The sequence below is a fragment of the Fistularia commersonii genome, chromosome 12 (assembly GCF_037954325.1).
Source record: "Fistularia commersonii isolate RoL2024-O1a breed Wild chromosome 12, RoL_Fcom_v1.0, whole genome shotgun sequence".
Lineage (NCBI taxonomy): Eukaryota > Metazoa > Chordata > Actinopteri > Syngnathiformes > Fistulariidae > Fistularia > Fistularia commersonii.
The window spans coordinates 12,221,704-12,239,996 of NC_141295.1; the positions used below are offsets into that span (position 1 = coordinate 12,221,704).

An 18,293-nucleotide genomic window follows, 5' to 3' on the forward strand; every position below is an offset into this window, starting at 1 on the left:
TTCTGCTGAATCCCAAGATGGTTTTAAATGGCTGTTTGTTTGAAATGTGGAAGTGTGGATAAATGCTGAAAGTTGCTAGGACAAACAGAAGAACCAACAAGAGGTTCCACCACCGAACAACGGCTTCTTTACGATCACCCAAATTAAGACATGGATTTTTTTGGACATTTCAACGCAAAGAAGTCAAAGATTTTAACTCGGTGGAGAGATTTTGAGATCGGCGAGGAAGGGGAAGCAAGAAATATGGTCAAGTCAGATCAGCCAATGGACCAACCTAAGCTACAGTACAACAAGGCTTTAGGAAAAGGCAGATTGTCAATGGGACTGGAGAGCTGTGGTCTCCAGTCTGTCCTATAATGGAACTACAACGGAGACAGAACAGAAACCCATGCTGGGCATTACCTTCCCACAAATCCCGACAATCGGGAACCGTGTACACGGAGCAGTACCGCCCTAATTTGGAACTGAGGAGGGGGTTGACAGCATTACCTGAGCCTGGGATCCATTAAGCATCATGTAACAGAGCTTGCTGAGGATGCTCTGCTGCAGCTGGTCCCAGGAGACGCTCCTGTCCTCGCGCATGAGAAATGGAAGCCCAAACCTAAAAGAGGAGGAGAAAGGAAGGGAGGTGAGGGAGGAATTGAACAGTGGTCAACGGCTCTCGGCTTCTAATTGGTATTCCAACTCTCCCTCGTCCTAATTGCCCTTCACGAAACACCTGAAGGAGAATAACAACGCCTACACGGGGAGAAATCTGTGAAATCTTGGATTGACGCTGAGTGAAAAGAATGCTTACCTTGATTATGTCAAAAACGGTAAATTGATTTCAGGATAAGACGCCCCCCTCCCCCGTTCCCCCGTCCTCTCGTACGATGAGAACAAATCACGGCGGCCAGCCGCCAAATGAGCGAACGCTTTCCATTGTGTTTCCGATGCATCTTCCTTATTTCTATTTCTTTCTTTCAATTTCTTTCTTTCAACATGAGGGAACGCACATAGGGCGAATAAACAAAGATTGGGAAAATGTGTGATGGATTATACGACCTAACTGAACCAATAACCAAACCCTTCCCATCTCATGATACACATCTGTTTCCTCTTTTGAAATCCGTCAAAGCTGTTATTAAGTATTTTTTTAACAGACTATGATATCACGAATAATCGTTCCAATATGGTTACATTTATAACATTCATATTCCTTCCCATTGGTTTCAGGAACATTGTTCTAACTGATGCTAATAGCAAGTGGCGCAAGTTGTTTTTGCTCTTCAGCCTCACAGCAAGAGGATCCTCGGTTCGATTTTGACAGGGCGCCGATTTTGGGATAGGGCTCCAGCCCTACTGTGATAGGTGTATGGATAATAACGAATACAGAAAAATGAAAACCTAACTGGGCACTGCTTGGAAACGGAAACTTACTAAATGTACGTGAACATCCCGAAAAACGGCAAGGGTTGGCACTCCGTCTCACTTTTGAAGAAAAAAAATCAAACATGGAGAAAAAGCCAAAATCATAAAATTCATCTGTATTTGTGGAGCGTAAACATGACGATAATTGAAAAGGAATATTACTTTACTCAAAAGCAATCCGGGTAAACATTTCCCAGACGTTGGCTGAATTGCGTTGAGCATCTTGACAGACTCGCGGAGAGAGGAATCAAAAGCTCCACACAGATTCACATGCAATTATGGGATAGCTGATAATCCCACAGTACCATCTGAATTGGGTCACGGTCACGGCTAGTGCCTTATTAAGAAGAAGAAAAACGCTACTATTAGCACTTTGGCTGTGATGGTCCGTGATATGATTGCATATTCTTTCATAAGCAAAAAAAAGGATCATGGTGAAAAACAAATCTACTCTAATTGTACGCTGATACAGGTGTTTTAGGCCCAGAAAAAAAACAAAATGTCTTAAAAATCTGCTTCGCTTTGGTGAAAATCCTCTCAAAAGTATTGGAAAAAAAAGCAATATGAAAAGGAGTCGATGGAAAATAATTATGCAGAAGCCGAATCCCTGCGAGTCGAGACAAAACCCTTGAACGAGTGCACGACTGCCAGAACACATTACTGACACGGTGGATTTTTATCATCTATCGGTTGGGTCATCCAGCCTCCGGGGGATATTCATTCTTAAACAGAACATCATTACTCACCTATGAACAGTAAATACTGAGCTCAGCTGCAGAATCACAAGCCTGGGACCTCGGTTGGGTCCAACTATCTAATTCTTGCTTGTCTGTGTGTTCTGGGTGCTAAGCAACCTTCTGAGATGTGTCGGGTTGTTGAAGGAACTTATTCCCCAAAAAATAAACCTGGCTTCCAGAGGGTTGGTCTCAAAAACACAGCTCTATTTTATCCCTTTTTTTTTCTCTGAATCGTCAGCTGAAGATCTCTGAAACGTGAAATTGCACGTACTAAATTAAGCCTGGTGGGGGTTCGGTATAATGGAAACACGGGGAAACAATGATTAAAATATTGACAGACTAAATTGAATAATTCATGGGGGCAAAAGCATAAAGTCATACAACCAGAGCTCCATGGCTGAGTCCTGGACAACCCATAGCCCAATACAGTGCCTCATCCCTGGGCGAAGACACCCCGGGCTGGGGGCTGGACATCCAGACTGGAAATGTCTCTTACCTGGATTAATGTCAAGACAAACCCCTTGCGCAAAACAGTGCCTCATGACTGGGCTAAGGAGGGGGGGGGCGACCGAACCTATAGACCTGGACCGCCGTGGAACCCTGAGCCCTCTTCCCGAGCTTTGTGTCAAGAGCTCCAGGCAGTCAGGACTTCCATAGATGGATCTCTGCCGAACCCCTATCCCAAAACATTGCCTCATCGCTGGGCATAACATCCTCCAGGGGCCCCCCGGATGGGAGATCTAGCTCCAAGCCGAGTGGCTGACTCCTGCAGACTCTCACTGACGGACTGTTCATGATTGTGGAAAAAAGTAGTTGAAAAAAAAACGCAGCCAAAAAGAAAGAGTCCAAATAATAAATAAAATATCCTTCGAGTATTTCAAGAAAGATGTTTTGGTCTTAGGAGACGCTTCCGGCTCACCTGACAGCCTGCTGGCCGGATCCCGCTGTGTTGCAGATGAGGAGGAGGACCTTGGAGGAGCTGCCCTGGTTCAAGTATTCGGAGGACAGGGTGCCGGACGGCGGTCGCTGAACGTCTGGCCCGGCCGTGGAGGTATAGGGAGAGGAGGGAAGGCTGTGGTGATACCCTGAGGAGGAGGAAGAGGGCAGAGTGGTGAAAAAGACGATCATCTGTTTTTTTGCGAATCACGCATTAAATGTAATTTGTGTGACAAAATCTAATCAGCTGATTAGAACACCGAGAATTTTACTTGAATTTTTTTTTAATTGTTTTAGTCATAACATCGGGGTAAACACACATGATCATATTGATACAAATAATTCATTCATAATTAATTCATTAATTCATATGTATCAATTCATTAATTAAAGAAAGGAATGTTAAAGGAATAATACAAACGACACATATTGTAAAGTTGAATACAGATACTTGATTATTTTCAGATAAAAAAATGGTGATAAAATAAAAGTGTAAATAACCAGCAAAAGATTAAATCAGACCTATTTAAACTATCAAAATAGTCAAAAAATATATATTTTTGTCTCCTGACTGACCTCATAGTCCCAGTGCAGCACATTCTTGTCTCGTTATTTTAGATCTATTTTAGGCCTGCAGCTTCACTGTTTAAACCCAGGGAATTTTGTGTGGTGTTTGTGTGTGTGTGTGTGTGTGTGTGTGTGTGTGTGTGCGCACACCCCTCCACACAAACCTCAAGATATCAATTTCACAACTATAGAGAATTAAATTTGGTACAAAACGCTTACATGTGATGGGAAATTTTTCAAACGTATGTTATTTTTACCCCCGACAGTTTAAAGGGGATTCAAGATTCATGCAAATAAACACAGTTTGTTATGTGACCAAGCACAACCAGACACACACTCACACACACCCATATTGCAATGAACAAATCCAAAAACAACAAGCCAAATGAGATGATGTCTCAGGTGGGTCTGAGGATCTTGGTATTGCAAGAAAGGCAGAAAATGCTGACGTCAGACACCAGAATATCCTGTTTATGGAATCAAGATCGCTGCATTGCTAACCTTGTGTAGCATTTAAAATAATAGCCATTAGTTAACATCCAATATACGTCTACATGCAAACAAGGTTGGCAGCTCGATTCCCGATGTTGGTCCTGTTGGTCTGGTTAGCCACCTCCCACGGCAGCTCCACCGCCATTGCCGTCTGAATTGGTGAATGCTATTAGTTAATATGATGCAAGCACCATATACGTGCCAAATATCCAATTTCAAACTTAAAGAAAAAAACCTTAACTTCTAAGGAGCTCCAAGGCAGGGGTGAATTTCAAATTGTGATCTGCTACATGCAGTTTTTTTGTTTATTCACTTTATTTTCATTGTGTGATGGATCCGGACGGTTCTACCGAGCTGGGTTTCGAGTAAATTGACTCGGGTCAAAAACAGCCTTTGTAGTGTCAGAGAGGAAAGAAAACAAAACAACGCAAGTCATGGGATTTGGCGAAACCCGACTAGACCGTAAGTAAACAATTTCACGGGAAAACAATTTCAGAAAGTTCCCATTACGGGGGACTTGTCCTTTCGCTTTTGTTTACCCCGCGGAGTCAGCGAAAGAATGGCACTATCAAGCACAGTTGTGTCCAGCACATAGACACAGCCTGAAATGATTAATACTGGATAATAACTGAGGGCCGGACCGAAAGCCAAAACTGCGAGTGTTCCAGGAAACACAAACTCTGACATTATCGGCGGGATTGTATTAAACAGTGCTTGTTCAAGTCTCCCCAACCGCAATCAAAGACATACACATCGCCACACACACACACACACACCGAAAAGTTTTAGATGTGGTCATAAGTTCTAATATCGGGGGATCAACCGATATATTTGGGATAAATAGCCGCTTTCGGCAATGGAGAAGGCTTTTTGCAGAACCTTTTCAGGAACTGGGCTGTTTCTCTGTGCATTTGGACAGCATAGGAAGACAGAACTCAAATCCAGGAACTGTTTTAAAGTGGCAAAGCAGTGGAAGGAGAAAACAACACTTAAACCCATCAGATCGTTTATGGTTTTTATTCCACCCATTCAGACCATGAACACAGAGGCAGCTTCGCTTTCTATGTTGTCCGTGTCGTCTTCCTCTTCCTCGCGGTGGTTTGAACGCCCCTGACCGTCTGCGAGAACGCAAAACTATGAGGTTCCCTTACATGAGGGTAGTTCCTGGAACCATGTTTGGCAGTTTTTCTGTCTGAAAGCGGCTTCTGATGTAAAAGAAAAAAAGACCATAGTATAAATAAAAAAAAAAAAAAAAAAAAAAAAACAAGCTCAGGTGAATAAAAAGATCCCGTGGGATGATTGTTTATCCGGTTTTACTCAATTTCCTCATGCCACATTAGAAAAGAGGACCGGAGGATCTTCACCATTCCAAAGGCACTGGTATGTCAGGAAATAGAGTGGGGAAAAAAAAAACGTTATTATGCTGGCGGGAGTGTGACTTCTGCCACGTCTCCACGGTGTGCAGGGAAAAACATCCTGCCAGAGTCTCATTCTCACCTCCTCCATCCTCTCTAGGAGCCGAGCGAAGGACGGCTGCTCGGAGAGGGAAGTGTAAATGGAGACAAGGCCTTTCAGCTTCCCCCAAGCCCGATGCTCGAGGTGGGAGACGGGTGTGTTTTAGCAAAAAGAACAGCAACATCAGTGTGAAATGTCTAACTCCAGACAGCATCAACGGCTAATCCTCTGTTATTACAATAACCAATTTGCAGATGGGGCATTGTTCTTCACGAAACTTTCGGAACGTAAGGATTGTGAACTTTTAGTCTCCTTACTTACCGTATTTTCACGACTATAAGGCGCACATAAAGAGGAATTAAAGAGGCTATCAGACTTTTTAATTCCTCTTCCCTCAGCCGCAGGGAATGTTCAAATCTTTGTAGTTAACAGTTTACAGTTAAGACAATTTATATTTCATTGTATTTCTTGTTCTTCCTCCTTCCTACTATTTCTATTACTGTTATGTTTTTGCTTGAAACTCTGGCACAACAATTTCCTTCGGGATAAATAAAGTTGTTCTCATCTCATCTCATCTAAAAGTCTTAGATTTTCTTCAAAATGTGTGGCACGCCCTTTAGTACAGTGCGCCCTGTGTGCGTAGTAGAGATCAAAATGAGAACGTTATAGGGGAAAATGTGGGCGTTGATTGTATATAAAAGAACAATTATGTGCGCTAAGCAGAACATCGTTGTTTTAACAACCCTGATAACATCGCCATCAAACACATCCAGCCCAGCCACATCACCAACATGGACGGGGTGCCGCTCACTTTCGACATCCCGGTGAGTCACACTGTGGACATGGAGGGGACCAGCATGGTAGCGATGTGCACGACGGGGTACGAAAAGTCTTCTTGGAGACCACAGTTTCACAAAGAGTGGAGGGCAGCGCCGGGCGAGTTACGCCACAATTTCCAAATGGATTGTAGATGCTTGGGCTAACGTGTCTGCTGGCGCTGGCATCATTTCTGAGGAGCCGCACGGCACGGAAAGTGATTCTGACAGTGAAGAAAGTGAACCTGGCATGTTTGATGGAGATTTAGCGCAGCTGTTCAAATCAGAAACAGAGGATGAGGACTTCGATGGGTTCGATTGATGACGATTACCGGTAAAAAAACGTGAATACCAAACTCACTTTAACTCCCGCTTTATTTCTAAATACGCAAACTTGTATGCTTGAGGATGTGTTGTTGTTGTAAGGCGGGCGTAGTCGAGGACACCATGAGAACATTAAAGGGGGAAGCGTGGGCGTGGATTGTATATAAAACCCGCCGCCAATAATCAGCTACACCTTATGTGTGTGTTAAATACAGCAATGGCACATATAACTGAGACTGCGCCTTTTAGCGCGGTGCGCCTTATGGTCGTAACAATACGGTAAATATATTTGACCAGCGGTTGACAGCTGGGACGGCCACAGGTCAAAACACAACTCGTCGTCATCCATATCCGTCCCGCTGTTGGGTTTTTCGATCACTTGTGTGCTATTCTGCAACATCCGACCGGAGGTGAAAAAGCCGACGGTGACGCTCGGAGATCTCGTGAAGAAATGCCCTCGATGAGACTCATTAGCAAATCATGAAGTTCACAAGAGGACACACCACCGTAATAGCATGGATAATTACCAGCACCCGGCCAGGCCTTCTCCGATTGATGATTAAATAGGAAAATTCATCCAAAGGCTCTAATACAATATTCTGGCCTGCACCGGCTTTCATTTCTATTTATGGTTTTAAAACAGAGGAGAAAAAAGAAGCTAGTTGCGTCAGTGTATTTGTCGTCGTGTAAAACACTCCTCCATAAATCATGAAACTTGCATGTTAGTTATTTTTTCCATCAGCATTACATCATTCTGGCACACATGCTTAATCAGGAGGTTAAACTTGAGCTCCAGATGTTGCTGCAAGCCACATATTCCCTCAGAAATATGTATCTATCATCATTTTAATCCTTCTTCCACCCTCTCTTACCATCACTTCAATGCTTCATTTATTGCAATAGAAGATGTTTTTCTTCATTCATTCGTTATCTATATCACTGTCATTCACACAACACATAGACAGACTCAATCACTCACTCAACAAATAGTGACAAGCAATCGTTCACTCCCTCATCTGGGCACTTTGGAGAACCCGGAGGAAACCCATGCAGACATGGGGAAAACATGCAAACTCCACACAAAATGTCATTATTTTTTAAGTTGATGAAGAGTCAAATAAGTCAGACCTCAGATGGGCATGAGATGCTGAGTGGCAAAAGACCAAATGTACCTCCCCCCCCATCAAACTGCGATCCACACCTGACTAAAAATAGCCAGAGGGCTGCAGCCGTGGCCCTGCATGAATCAGTGACCCTGGCAGGATGCGGACGTGTGACCACAAATGCCCTTGGTGACAATGCAACACCTGAGCATCCTGCCAGCAGCCACCTGATGGATAAAGGCAGCAGGGGAGGAACCGCTCCCACCTTCTGCCACATTCTTCTACCATTCCCTTTTCACTTGACTTAAATCCCCTTTTATACTGCTCAAACTTAAATAAATATCATTACCTGTGGAGGGTCTCAGTTATCCAGGTCATCGTGAATACTTGTCGAAATCTTCTTGTCGGGGCAACTGGACTTGACAAGTAAATATCTTTACATAAGCTGGAGTACTCAAAGTGTCCGTGGTAGCAATTAATCTAAATAACCAAATATTTTTTTCCGACATTTGGTTAAAGTCTGTAAAGCACCAAATAAAATGGCCAATGTTGAACAAATTACAATCTAATCACGGTTGCATTGACCATTGATCAATTTGACATCCTGATACACACCTAGATTTGTATTAGAGAAACACCAGAGAAATTATTATGTTTAATGAAAGTTATGCTGGTTGGTGCCTGCTTTCAGAACTTTCATCATTTCTCCAAGATAATTATGAAATGGGAGGATGAAGTGACATGGAAAATGGTGACTAATCAATAACGAAATTTGAACAAAAAAAGTCAGAGGAACTATCCAGCGTACCCTCCTCCATGGGGAACCTTTTAGTTTTGGATTCTAAGGTACCATAGTAGCATGGTAGGGACCGGTGCTCCTGAAGCACCACACTCAAAAACAAACCACTGCCAAGAAGAAGAAGAAGAAGAAGAAGAAGAAGAAGAAGAAGAAGAAGAAGAAGAAGAAGAAGAAGAAGAAGAAGAAGAAGACAACATGGAGAGCAAAGCTCATGCATGTTCTTCATGGGGGGGATAATAACAATGGACTATCGAATGGGCTGTAGTGTTTCTGTTTGCTCCCTGCTGTTAGCTGTTCGCTAACTCCGTATTTATTTCGGCCAGAATGTTGACGTTCCTCTGCGAGCCATGGAAACCCCTCGGAGGTTCAGCAGCCCAGAAGAGCTGGGACCATCTTCTCCGCACCCTTGTCCTTATCCTTGTTGGTCTCGCTCCATTCGCATCCTGTCTATTTTTGTCATTGCTATTGTCACTATGTTTATGTTCTTATCCTTGTTGGTGTTGTTTTGGTTGTCTATTCTCACCCTTGCTGGATTTTTTTTTTCCATTCATTTGTCTATTTTTATCCTTGTTGTTGTTCACTCTGCGGTCTATTTATTTGCGGATGTCTTTTGCTGTCTTTTAATTGTCTCTCTATATTTATACCCATATTTTTGATACTGTAATTGTTGCGCTGCTGTGACAAAAGAAATTCCCCCTCAGGGATCAATAAAGTATATTTTATCATCTTATGTTGGTCCATTTCTCGTTGGTTCTGTCTGTCCATTTTGTTACAAGAAAACAGCTGACCAGTGACCACAATAGTTAAATAGTTAAACGGTAAAATGGCACTACGAGGCTTACGAGATCCACCAATCACCAAGCTCCAAGTCCTATGTAACCTTGAAAAGACCCTGCCTCAGAAAAGGAGGTAAAATGGTTCTAGGACCTGAGTTCTGTGGTTCCTGGTGCCTATGCTCTCGAGTGCACCAAAAAACAGACAAGTTCCTGAAAAAGTTTTAGGAACTACAAGAAGTTCCTAACATGGGAAAGCTGCGATTCATGGCAGTCCAAAGAAGTGGAAAGTACCAAATGTCACATTGATCAGACCAATCCCAGACGGCACACACACACCAAAGCTCTTTCCAGTGCGAGGATAACGCATTATTGACGGCGTTAGAAGAACATTTATCATCTGCTGGTGATTGCAGCCCCCTGAAATTCATCAAGTCATAATCGTATCATTTCAAGCCTTGTTATTCTGGTAACTTACATCACTCGGATGAAATGAGAATGAATGTGAGCACGTTGAGCTCTTGATCCAAACATTCGCTACGTGATGCTACCACTTGATACCCAATAGCAGTTCGCAGTCTCACGTCTTCATGCAAATAATCCCGCGCTCGTTCATTCAGCCGATCGACTGGGACACAGAGGCCGATCCTCGGGTGGACGGCGCGACCCTTTGTTGATGAGATGGGCTTCCATGCATGGAGTGGCGAATGCAATGCGGAATATTAACGCAGTTTCATCCTTACCCTGATTTACATCTCACCTGTCTTAGCCGTCTCTACGTTCACACCTTTTCTTTTGAAAACCCAAACTGTTTTTTTATGTTCAAGGTTATCCAGCAAAAGTCTCCTTATTAGCGGAAAGTCATCTGGTATCCACCGCGTCATTACGCTCCATCACTCTATTTGCGTGCAAATCAAACGAAATTGTTGAGGGTGAAAAAGGACCTCATTCTGCTGCTTTGGACCCAAATTGATTTTCCATTCTCCGGGAGGCCTCCCGTTGCTGTTTCCTTAAAATGTAAAACACCTCATTATTGTACGGCAGAGAGGCGCGGATGCGACGGCGGCATGAACGTTAAGATAAGACGGAGGGAAAATCAGTCTCGGCCCGAACACGCGCCTGCTGTCCCAACAACAGGGATTCCCTTTATCAAATCAGCGTGAGCTGTATTGATTATCGTACATCTGTGTCTTTCCCATTTATCAAACGATAATTCTCGTTATTCACGAGAGGGCGTCAATCAATCCACGTCCCGGTAGATGAAAGGAAAAAAAAAAAAGGAATAGAAAAAAAATCTCTCCGCTGTCAAACACACTTTGAAATCCAGACCCTGCAGCTTCGACAGGGGTGTTCATTACGGCTGCTGTTGTTCTGCATATTTACATAAGGCATGCATCAAATTGTTTGCTTGGCGAGTACACCGAGATTCAAGTACGTAACAAACAAACACTCGGCGCTTTAACATAACATTCTGTTTATTCATTCATTCGTATATTATCTGCATCGCTTATCCCGCACCCAGGGTCGAAGCGAGGCTGGGGCCTGTCCCAACTGTCATTGGGCGAGAGACGGGGTTCGCCTTGGACCGGTCAGACGTCGATCGCGAGGCCGCATACAGAGACATACGACCATTGAGATATAGAGATATGACCATTCACTCCCTCATTTATATGTTTTCTAAGCATTCACTCTCTGATTCAAAGGTCATACAGAGACAGAACCATTCATCCTCTCATCCACACATCGTACAGAGAATTATGAAAATTCACTCCCTCATTCACATGTCATATCGAGACATAAAACCGTTCACCCTTTCATTCACACGTCATATAGAAACAGCTATTCACTCTTAATCACAGGTTAAATAGAGACAAAACCATCCACTCTTTCATTTTCACTTGATATAAAGTGTGTGTGTGTGTGTACGTTTGTGTGTCTCGGTCCAAAAAAAAAAGAAAAACCCTCACTAACCCAAGCTTACTGTTCTGTATATTTCCTGTGCATCGTGTATTTGCAAGTGTATTTACAGTCCCTATGTCCTCTATTGTAAGTCGCTTTGGATAAAAGCGTCTGCCAAATGCAATGTAATGTAATGTAATGTAATGTAAAGACAAACAACCGTTCACTCTCCTTCACACAACATAGAGAAACTTACAAGCATTTGCTCTTTTTTTCACAAGTAATATAGGCAATTTAGGGTCTCCAATGGACCTCCTGCTTGTCTGAGGCTCCACACAGACCCCTGCCAGAACCAAACCAGAGACCTTCTCGCTCTGAGGCAAACATGTAACCACTCAAATATTCTATTTATCTATCTACCTATTTATCTGATAAATAAAATCCACGCTTTGGCCTCACAGCAGGAAAGGGACATTTCTGTGTGGAGTTTGCGTGTTCTTGCTGTGTCTCTGTGAGTTTCCTCCGGGTTCTCCGGTTTCCTCCGACAGTCCAAAAACATGCAGCAGGTTAATTGGAAAAAATTGGGAAAATATCCCCGAATGAGTGAGCAAGTGAGTGAATGTCTGTCTGTATACAGGACTGTCTCAGAAAATTAGAATATTGTGATAAAGTTATTTATCTTCTTTAATGCAATTACAAAAACAGCATCCCCCGCGACCACGAGCACAAACAATGGATGGATGGATGGAAAATTCCTTCCACCTTTTTAAGTTTAATTTCTGGAAACAGCAGTTCTTGGGAACGGTGTGAATGGCTTACATTTTCAGAAATAATAGTGACCGAAAAAGTGTCAGTGAGAACAATATCTGCAGAAAACAATGCCTTCCATCCATGTTTAGCATGTATATGTTTCACACTTTCAGCACAAGGCCTCTGATCTTGCCAGCTTTCTCTTTTTTGAACTTTTATGAACTTTTCTATGAACCAGAAAACCACCTTCTCAGCAGTGATCCTCACAGTTACGAGTCAGACTCCTCTCCGTATTGACCTTTAAAAGATGACGTTATCTATATTTATCTGTTGCTGAGTTTAAGAAATGCCTGGGTGGAACCGCCTGCTGGCACTGGATCACCGGTGACACATGGAGGGAAATCCTTACTGTGTTAAACCAAAGTCCCAAAAAGCTGTTGCGTTGGTTTATCCTACTCCAGAATGTTCAAGAATGTTCACCCAACCCCCGTCTTGTGTGACAAATGTAACGGGCTCAAGGCACGCAGGCCTACAAGCACAAAGAAAATAACATTCGTCCATTACGGCGATAATTATTGTGACACAAACCCAAATTTTCGAGAGCGTAATTTGATTTGGGAAGGACCGTCGGAGATTAATTACGACAGCTTCCCATGTCGCACCGACCTTTTGTCAAATAATCACCGCCAGGATGAAACATTAATGCCGCGTCTTGATTATTTCTCAATCCGTTAATGAGGTATCATTTTCAAGCGCGTGTTGCAAATGAGCAATTCAAGATTCAGATCCACGGAGGCCAACGGTTTGATAACCGACCCCTTTTTGCGGAGGGCTTTCCTTCGGTTAAAACCAAAGGTGTAGGATTGTTCCACGCATCGCGAACGTGTATAATAAGTGATAGTATTGATTCCCCACGAAACCTGTGGGCGATGAAATCAGATGAGGGATGGCGGACGTGGAAAAGGCAGGGGAACGGTGATAATTCTACGAGTCTAGACAAAGTGGCAGTGACCCACGTGGCTCTCATTTGCAATGGAGATTCCACTTACCTGTGCATGAGGGCACAAGACTAATGCTAAGTGGGTCGAAGAACATTGCAAATAATACCGGAGAGCGCAGGAATCCCTGCCAGGATAAAAGTCTTTCAACTAAGATGGAGCGGTGATTCTGCTGGTGACTCCCGATGCTAATGCTGGGACACGGAGAACTTCTAGTATTGCAATAAAGTACTCCAAAACCCTTCTTATGGTAGCAAAGATACATTGATTAAATCACTGTTTCCCAACCTTTTTTGAGCCACGGCACATATTTTACATTCGAAAAATCACACGGCACACCACCAAATAAATATGTCAAAAACATTTTTTAACGAATTAGAATGAAACCGTAGTCTCAATTGACTTAGTGTGAAATCTAATATATCTAATATCTATAGATTCATCAAGTTGCAATGCAAATTTCCCACTGATGTGCAACTCCAGAACACTTTTTTCAATGTCCGAAGACATGTCAGCAATATGTCTGGAAATGGTATTATTTGAGAGAATTCGGGCTATTTCTTTATCAACGCCAGAGCCGAGCATTTCTTCTACAATGATTTTGCCGGCAGGTAGTATTAATGTTTTGCTACCGTGTGTGGCTGTTTGGATTTAGAGATGAGTTCAGCAACTTTGTAGCAAGCTTTCACTGCTTTCTCACTCGTCTTGGTAGTTCTCAACAATGCTGCCTGTTTGTTTACGCAGATACAAGTACTTTTTTTTAAAAAAATGTATCACGCAAAGTGTCACGAATCACTCCGATACACAGATGCACAGGTTAATTCACTACCCGGTGCCATCGAATGGGCACGCTGCCCACATAGACATAGGAAGACACATTATTTGTGTTGGATAAATAATTTTCGGACCAATCAGGTGAAAGTGGGCATTTTTCCACGGCACACCTGATGATCTCTCACGGCACACTAATGTGCCGCGGCACAGTGGTTGGGAAACACTGGACTAAATACAACACCTTAACTGTATTTGATATAATTACGGTAAATTCCGGACTATGAGACGCTACTTTTTTCACACCGCGACTTAAACAATGATGATGCTTATTTATGGATTTTTTGGGGGCTGATGAGCTTCATGCCACCAAAAAATTTAGCCTTGTCACATCAGACCAATGAAATTGCCGTTCAATTCCGACACTGAGGAAGACGATTTTAATGGTTTTATTGCGCAGGAGAAAGACAAAGATAGCGATCAGCTTGCCGCTGCGGCTTATATTCATGTGTGCTCAATTGTCCGGAAATGACGGTAATAAAGATGTATTTTAGCGGTTCGGCCTGACCCCCATGTACGCAAAGGTTTCCTCCAGGTTCTCCACAGGCAGGAGGTTCATTGGAGACCCTAAATTGCCCAGATGAGTGAGCGGTTGCATGCCTCTATATGATGTGTGAATGGTTGTGTGTTTCTATATGTGGCCTATATTTAATTGACTGGCAAAAGGTCCGTGCCTCTCGACCGATGACAGCAGACAGGCTCTGCCACCCCTGCGGTGCAGGAGAAATGGTGTAGATAATGAACGAATGTTTGGATAATAGGGTCATCCTAGATTGGCCCGGTCTTGGTTTGATGGTGGGATTAAAATTGTGGTCGTATTTGAGAGAATCATTTCCTCATTCGGGTCTTGCATGGAAAATGTTCTAACTTGAATTCTGCAATGGACAGCCGCTTCATGTGTTTGTTGATGAATGTTGGAACTCATCCTTCACCAAAATCTAATTTGAATAAAAAGCTAACGAGCCACAGAGACGGAGATCAAAATCTTGAAACGCAAAATAACAAAATGCAACCATGGCCTCCAATTTTTTTATGCCTTCTTGACTGAAGAGAAGATGCTGCCACTTGTCATCTTTTATCTACATCATGTCACAGTACCACCTCAGCTACATTCAGCTGCTGCAAAACATGAATCCGGTTGAATGAAGTTATGATACTCGATAATCCGTTCTGTGCTGATGTGATATATTACTCTGAGATGGAGACATTAATCATTTTCATCGGATCCCTCGCAAGAATGGAAGTCACATTGGAAGCGCTTGAACCAAACAACCTTTCCCTCCTGTGTCCGGGTCGCATTTATAAGTCACTGTTGTTCAGCTTTCAAGCCTCCGGTCGTTGAAGCAACCCAGAGAAGGGAGTTTCTGTCTTTGCCTGCACTTCCTCAACAATCGAGACACCGAAACAGTTTTTGCCTGGAAACCAGCATGGTACGCTTGATGGCAGGATCATCCATGTGAGGTTGACGCGTCATAAGCTGCCGACAAACCAGCAGGGTCGAAAGGCGAGACCGCTACTTCCCCAAAACAGAATTATAGCTTATTTGCCGAGAACATCGCCATTTCAAACAATGCAAATCTGTGTTTTGTGTATATGCATATGTCTGTGCGGTGTCCTTGAGTGTGAGTAAGGTGCCTAAAATAAAATGTATTATTATTATTATAGTTCTAAGTTTCACAGTGATTATCAAATGATTATTAATCATAAATGAGATTTATACATCAATAGGTTACTTCAGGTTTATGAGGCCGCTTTTGTGAATGAGCTTTTCAATGGAATCTGATCCATAAATCTGGTTTGGTACGTGTGATTATTAGAAGTAACTGATGACACATTGCACGTGCAAAGGCTTCATGCAAAGCCTTTCACTTTAGACTAATTCTGACAAAATGAAAACAAACCTCAGACAAACTAGCCTACACGTGGTTATGTAGGCGTTTTTTCCCAAATACCCCCAAATAGGGTGCAATTCCAAAAGAGCTTGAAATACTATGTATACTTTACTATGTGAATACAAAATACTTTGTATTTCAATTTCAATATTTTATTTGTTTATCTAAATACATGACTGCTAAAGGAATGGATTTATATCAAGTGTAACAACATTATTAATTGATTTATATATAGCGCAAATTATTTTAATTGGAAGTGCAGGAATCACATTGGAAAAAAAACAAAGTCTTGTTATTGATAATAATAATAATATAAAGGAATTATGATAAATGTAATGTAAAGATTCAAAGGTTATAAAGATTTAAAAGAAAATCCTGTACAATCCTGTGTAGGTAATCCTAAAGATCTTAGGAAAAAAAAATAAAACAATTACCTGAGTGTGGCGCAGAGCCACCATGACTGTAGAGGGGTGGAGCCTGGAAGGCGTAAACGACATCGCTGTCAGCGATGGCCGTCAGGTCGTCGTCATCTGAGAAGGAACGCTGGAAACCCGTGGTGTACAACTCCGACAAGATGACCTGCGCGATAACAGAAACGTCGTAGTTGTTGTTGGGTTTTAATTAATTTTGCATCGTCTCACTTGAGATTAAGAAAAAAAAAAATGGCTTCGATTGAAAAATTTCCCCAGGCAGCAATGGACCGACAACCGAGAGCAGCGGACGATTGGATCATTTGTAACCAACTTCCATTAACCAGAACACTAATCACCACTTTAAATAAGCCGGTAATAAATCGAACAGAGTTTTACAGTAGCAACTTCTCGCAAAGTCCGACAAATGTTTGATTTGAAAGGGACAGCATTATGAGACTCTGTAATAGTTAGCGGAACAGAGCACTTATGAACAGTTTCAAAAGTTATAAATCATCAAGACATGCTGAGACTTTGCCGCTCTCTCACTTCCGGCGTTGTGGATGGAGGCTAGAAAACCCAGCTGTATTTGTCACAAGTCGGCGGACAGCTGCAAAGATTTATGAAGGTGCACTCCTCTCGATCCTTTACCCTTTTCTTCGGCTGCTGACATTTTAACTAAAGTCATGCACATGTTCACGCGTAGGAATGTGATACCGTATGTGAGCAGGCTTCCCGCAACTACGGGAGTACTTTACTGACTAAAGTAGCTGCTGAGAACTAGGGATACAAGGCCTCCCCTGGAGGTAATGAACCTCAGCCAGGTGTAATTAATCACATTAGCATGGGTTTTGGCTTTTCAGCTCGTGGGTTGACAAATACATCTTCAGGCTCATTTAGGCTAAGCGTTAAATCCTCATACGGACGGAGCCTCTGCGTTTGTTTTCCTCTGAGTAATTCTGTATGTTTTTTTGGGGAGCTCAAAGTTGTGGCGATAGCAATGTTGAACTGTATGCTAATGTGCTAACGTGGAACGACGTGGATTCACCGTCAGCATATACCCTAAACTTAGCTGCCATTTTGCATCTATTTCTCTTGGTATTGAACTCTGAACTCTGAACTCTTCTTGTGGACATATTGCTTGGCAACTGTGGCAACGTCCAAAAATAAAAATGGAAATACGGCCGCTTCCGAAAACGCAGTTTTAAGAACTTTCCAGTTTGAATCTTGCTGTTGGATCTACCCTCCTCTAGGGGAACTTTTTAGCTTTGCAGTCGCACAGGCATCTTCAGCAACACACTCAGAAACAAATCACTGTGAAGAAGAGGAAGATGACACGGATAACATGGAGAGTGGCGCTGCCACGGCGTTCAAGTTCTGCATGGCACGGAATGATAATCAAGGACTATCAGATGAGTTGAAGTGCTTTTATTTTGTCCCTGTGTTGCTTCACAGTGTAAAAATAGGCACCGTTAGCTAACTTTGTACTCCTATTTGGCCAAAATGTTGATGGTCTGCTTCGTGCCCTGGAAACCCCTCTGTGGCATAGCAGGCAAGAAGATTTTGTACCAATTTGTTGGTCCCCTCCTTGCTGGTTCTGTCCATTTTGTTTCAAAGTCCAAGAAAACAGCAGAACAGCTGGTGCACTGCGATCCATAAGAAGTATCTGGTTATGGCCGTGGCTTATGAGCTCCTCCAATCACCATAAAAAGACCCAACCTTGGAGTAGGAGTTACAGTTGAAAAGGATCTGAGGTCCATGGCCTGTAGATTCTAAGCTTTTTGAGGGAAAAAAAAAAAAAGGTGGAGCTCCGCAGCAGGTTCTAGAAACAGCAAAAAGTTCCTACAGTACGAAAAGGGCTATTGTATGCGGTGATGTTGGACGACATGAAAATGATGTAGTTCATTGACCCTCATTTTCCCACAGACACATTCTCACTGGGTGCGGAGTGAATCTTTCCCATGGATGCTATACAGTACCTAGCGGCATAACCAGGTTTTGAAGAGACTTGCCACCACCCTGGAGCACAGGCAAGCCATAGCCGACACTAAGACACCCTCAGGATAGAGTCCCCTGCCAGCAGTCACATTTGTGCGTGAAAT

The 18,293-nt window shown here is 42.8% G+C and overlaps 1 protein-coding gene across 1 annotated transcript in view; it reads right to left on the reverse strand.

Annotated features, from left to right (window-relative positions):
- Nucleotides 1-18,293, reverse strand: part of usp43a (ubiquitin specific peptidase 43a) — a 108,601-nt gene that overhangs the window by 25,929 nt on the left and 64,379 nt on the right. Inside the window, exons 6-8 of the mRNA XM_086157150.1 lie at nucleotides 16,216-16,360; nucleotides 3,067-3,232; nucleotides 490-601 (exon numbers count right to left, since the gene is read on the reverse strand). Coding sequence (XP_086013276.1) covers nucleotides 490-601; nucleotides 3,067-3,232; nucleotides 16,216-16,360 — 423 coding nt within the window. The remainder of the gene's footprint in view (nucleotides 1-489; nucleotides 602-3,066; nucleotides 3,233-16,215; nucleotides 16,361-18,293) is intronic.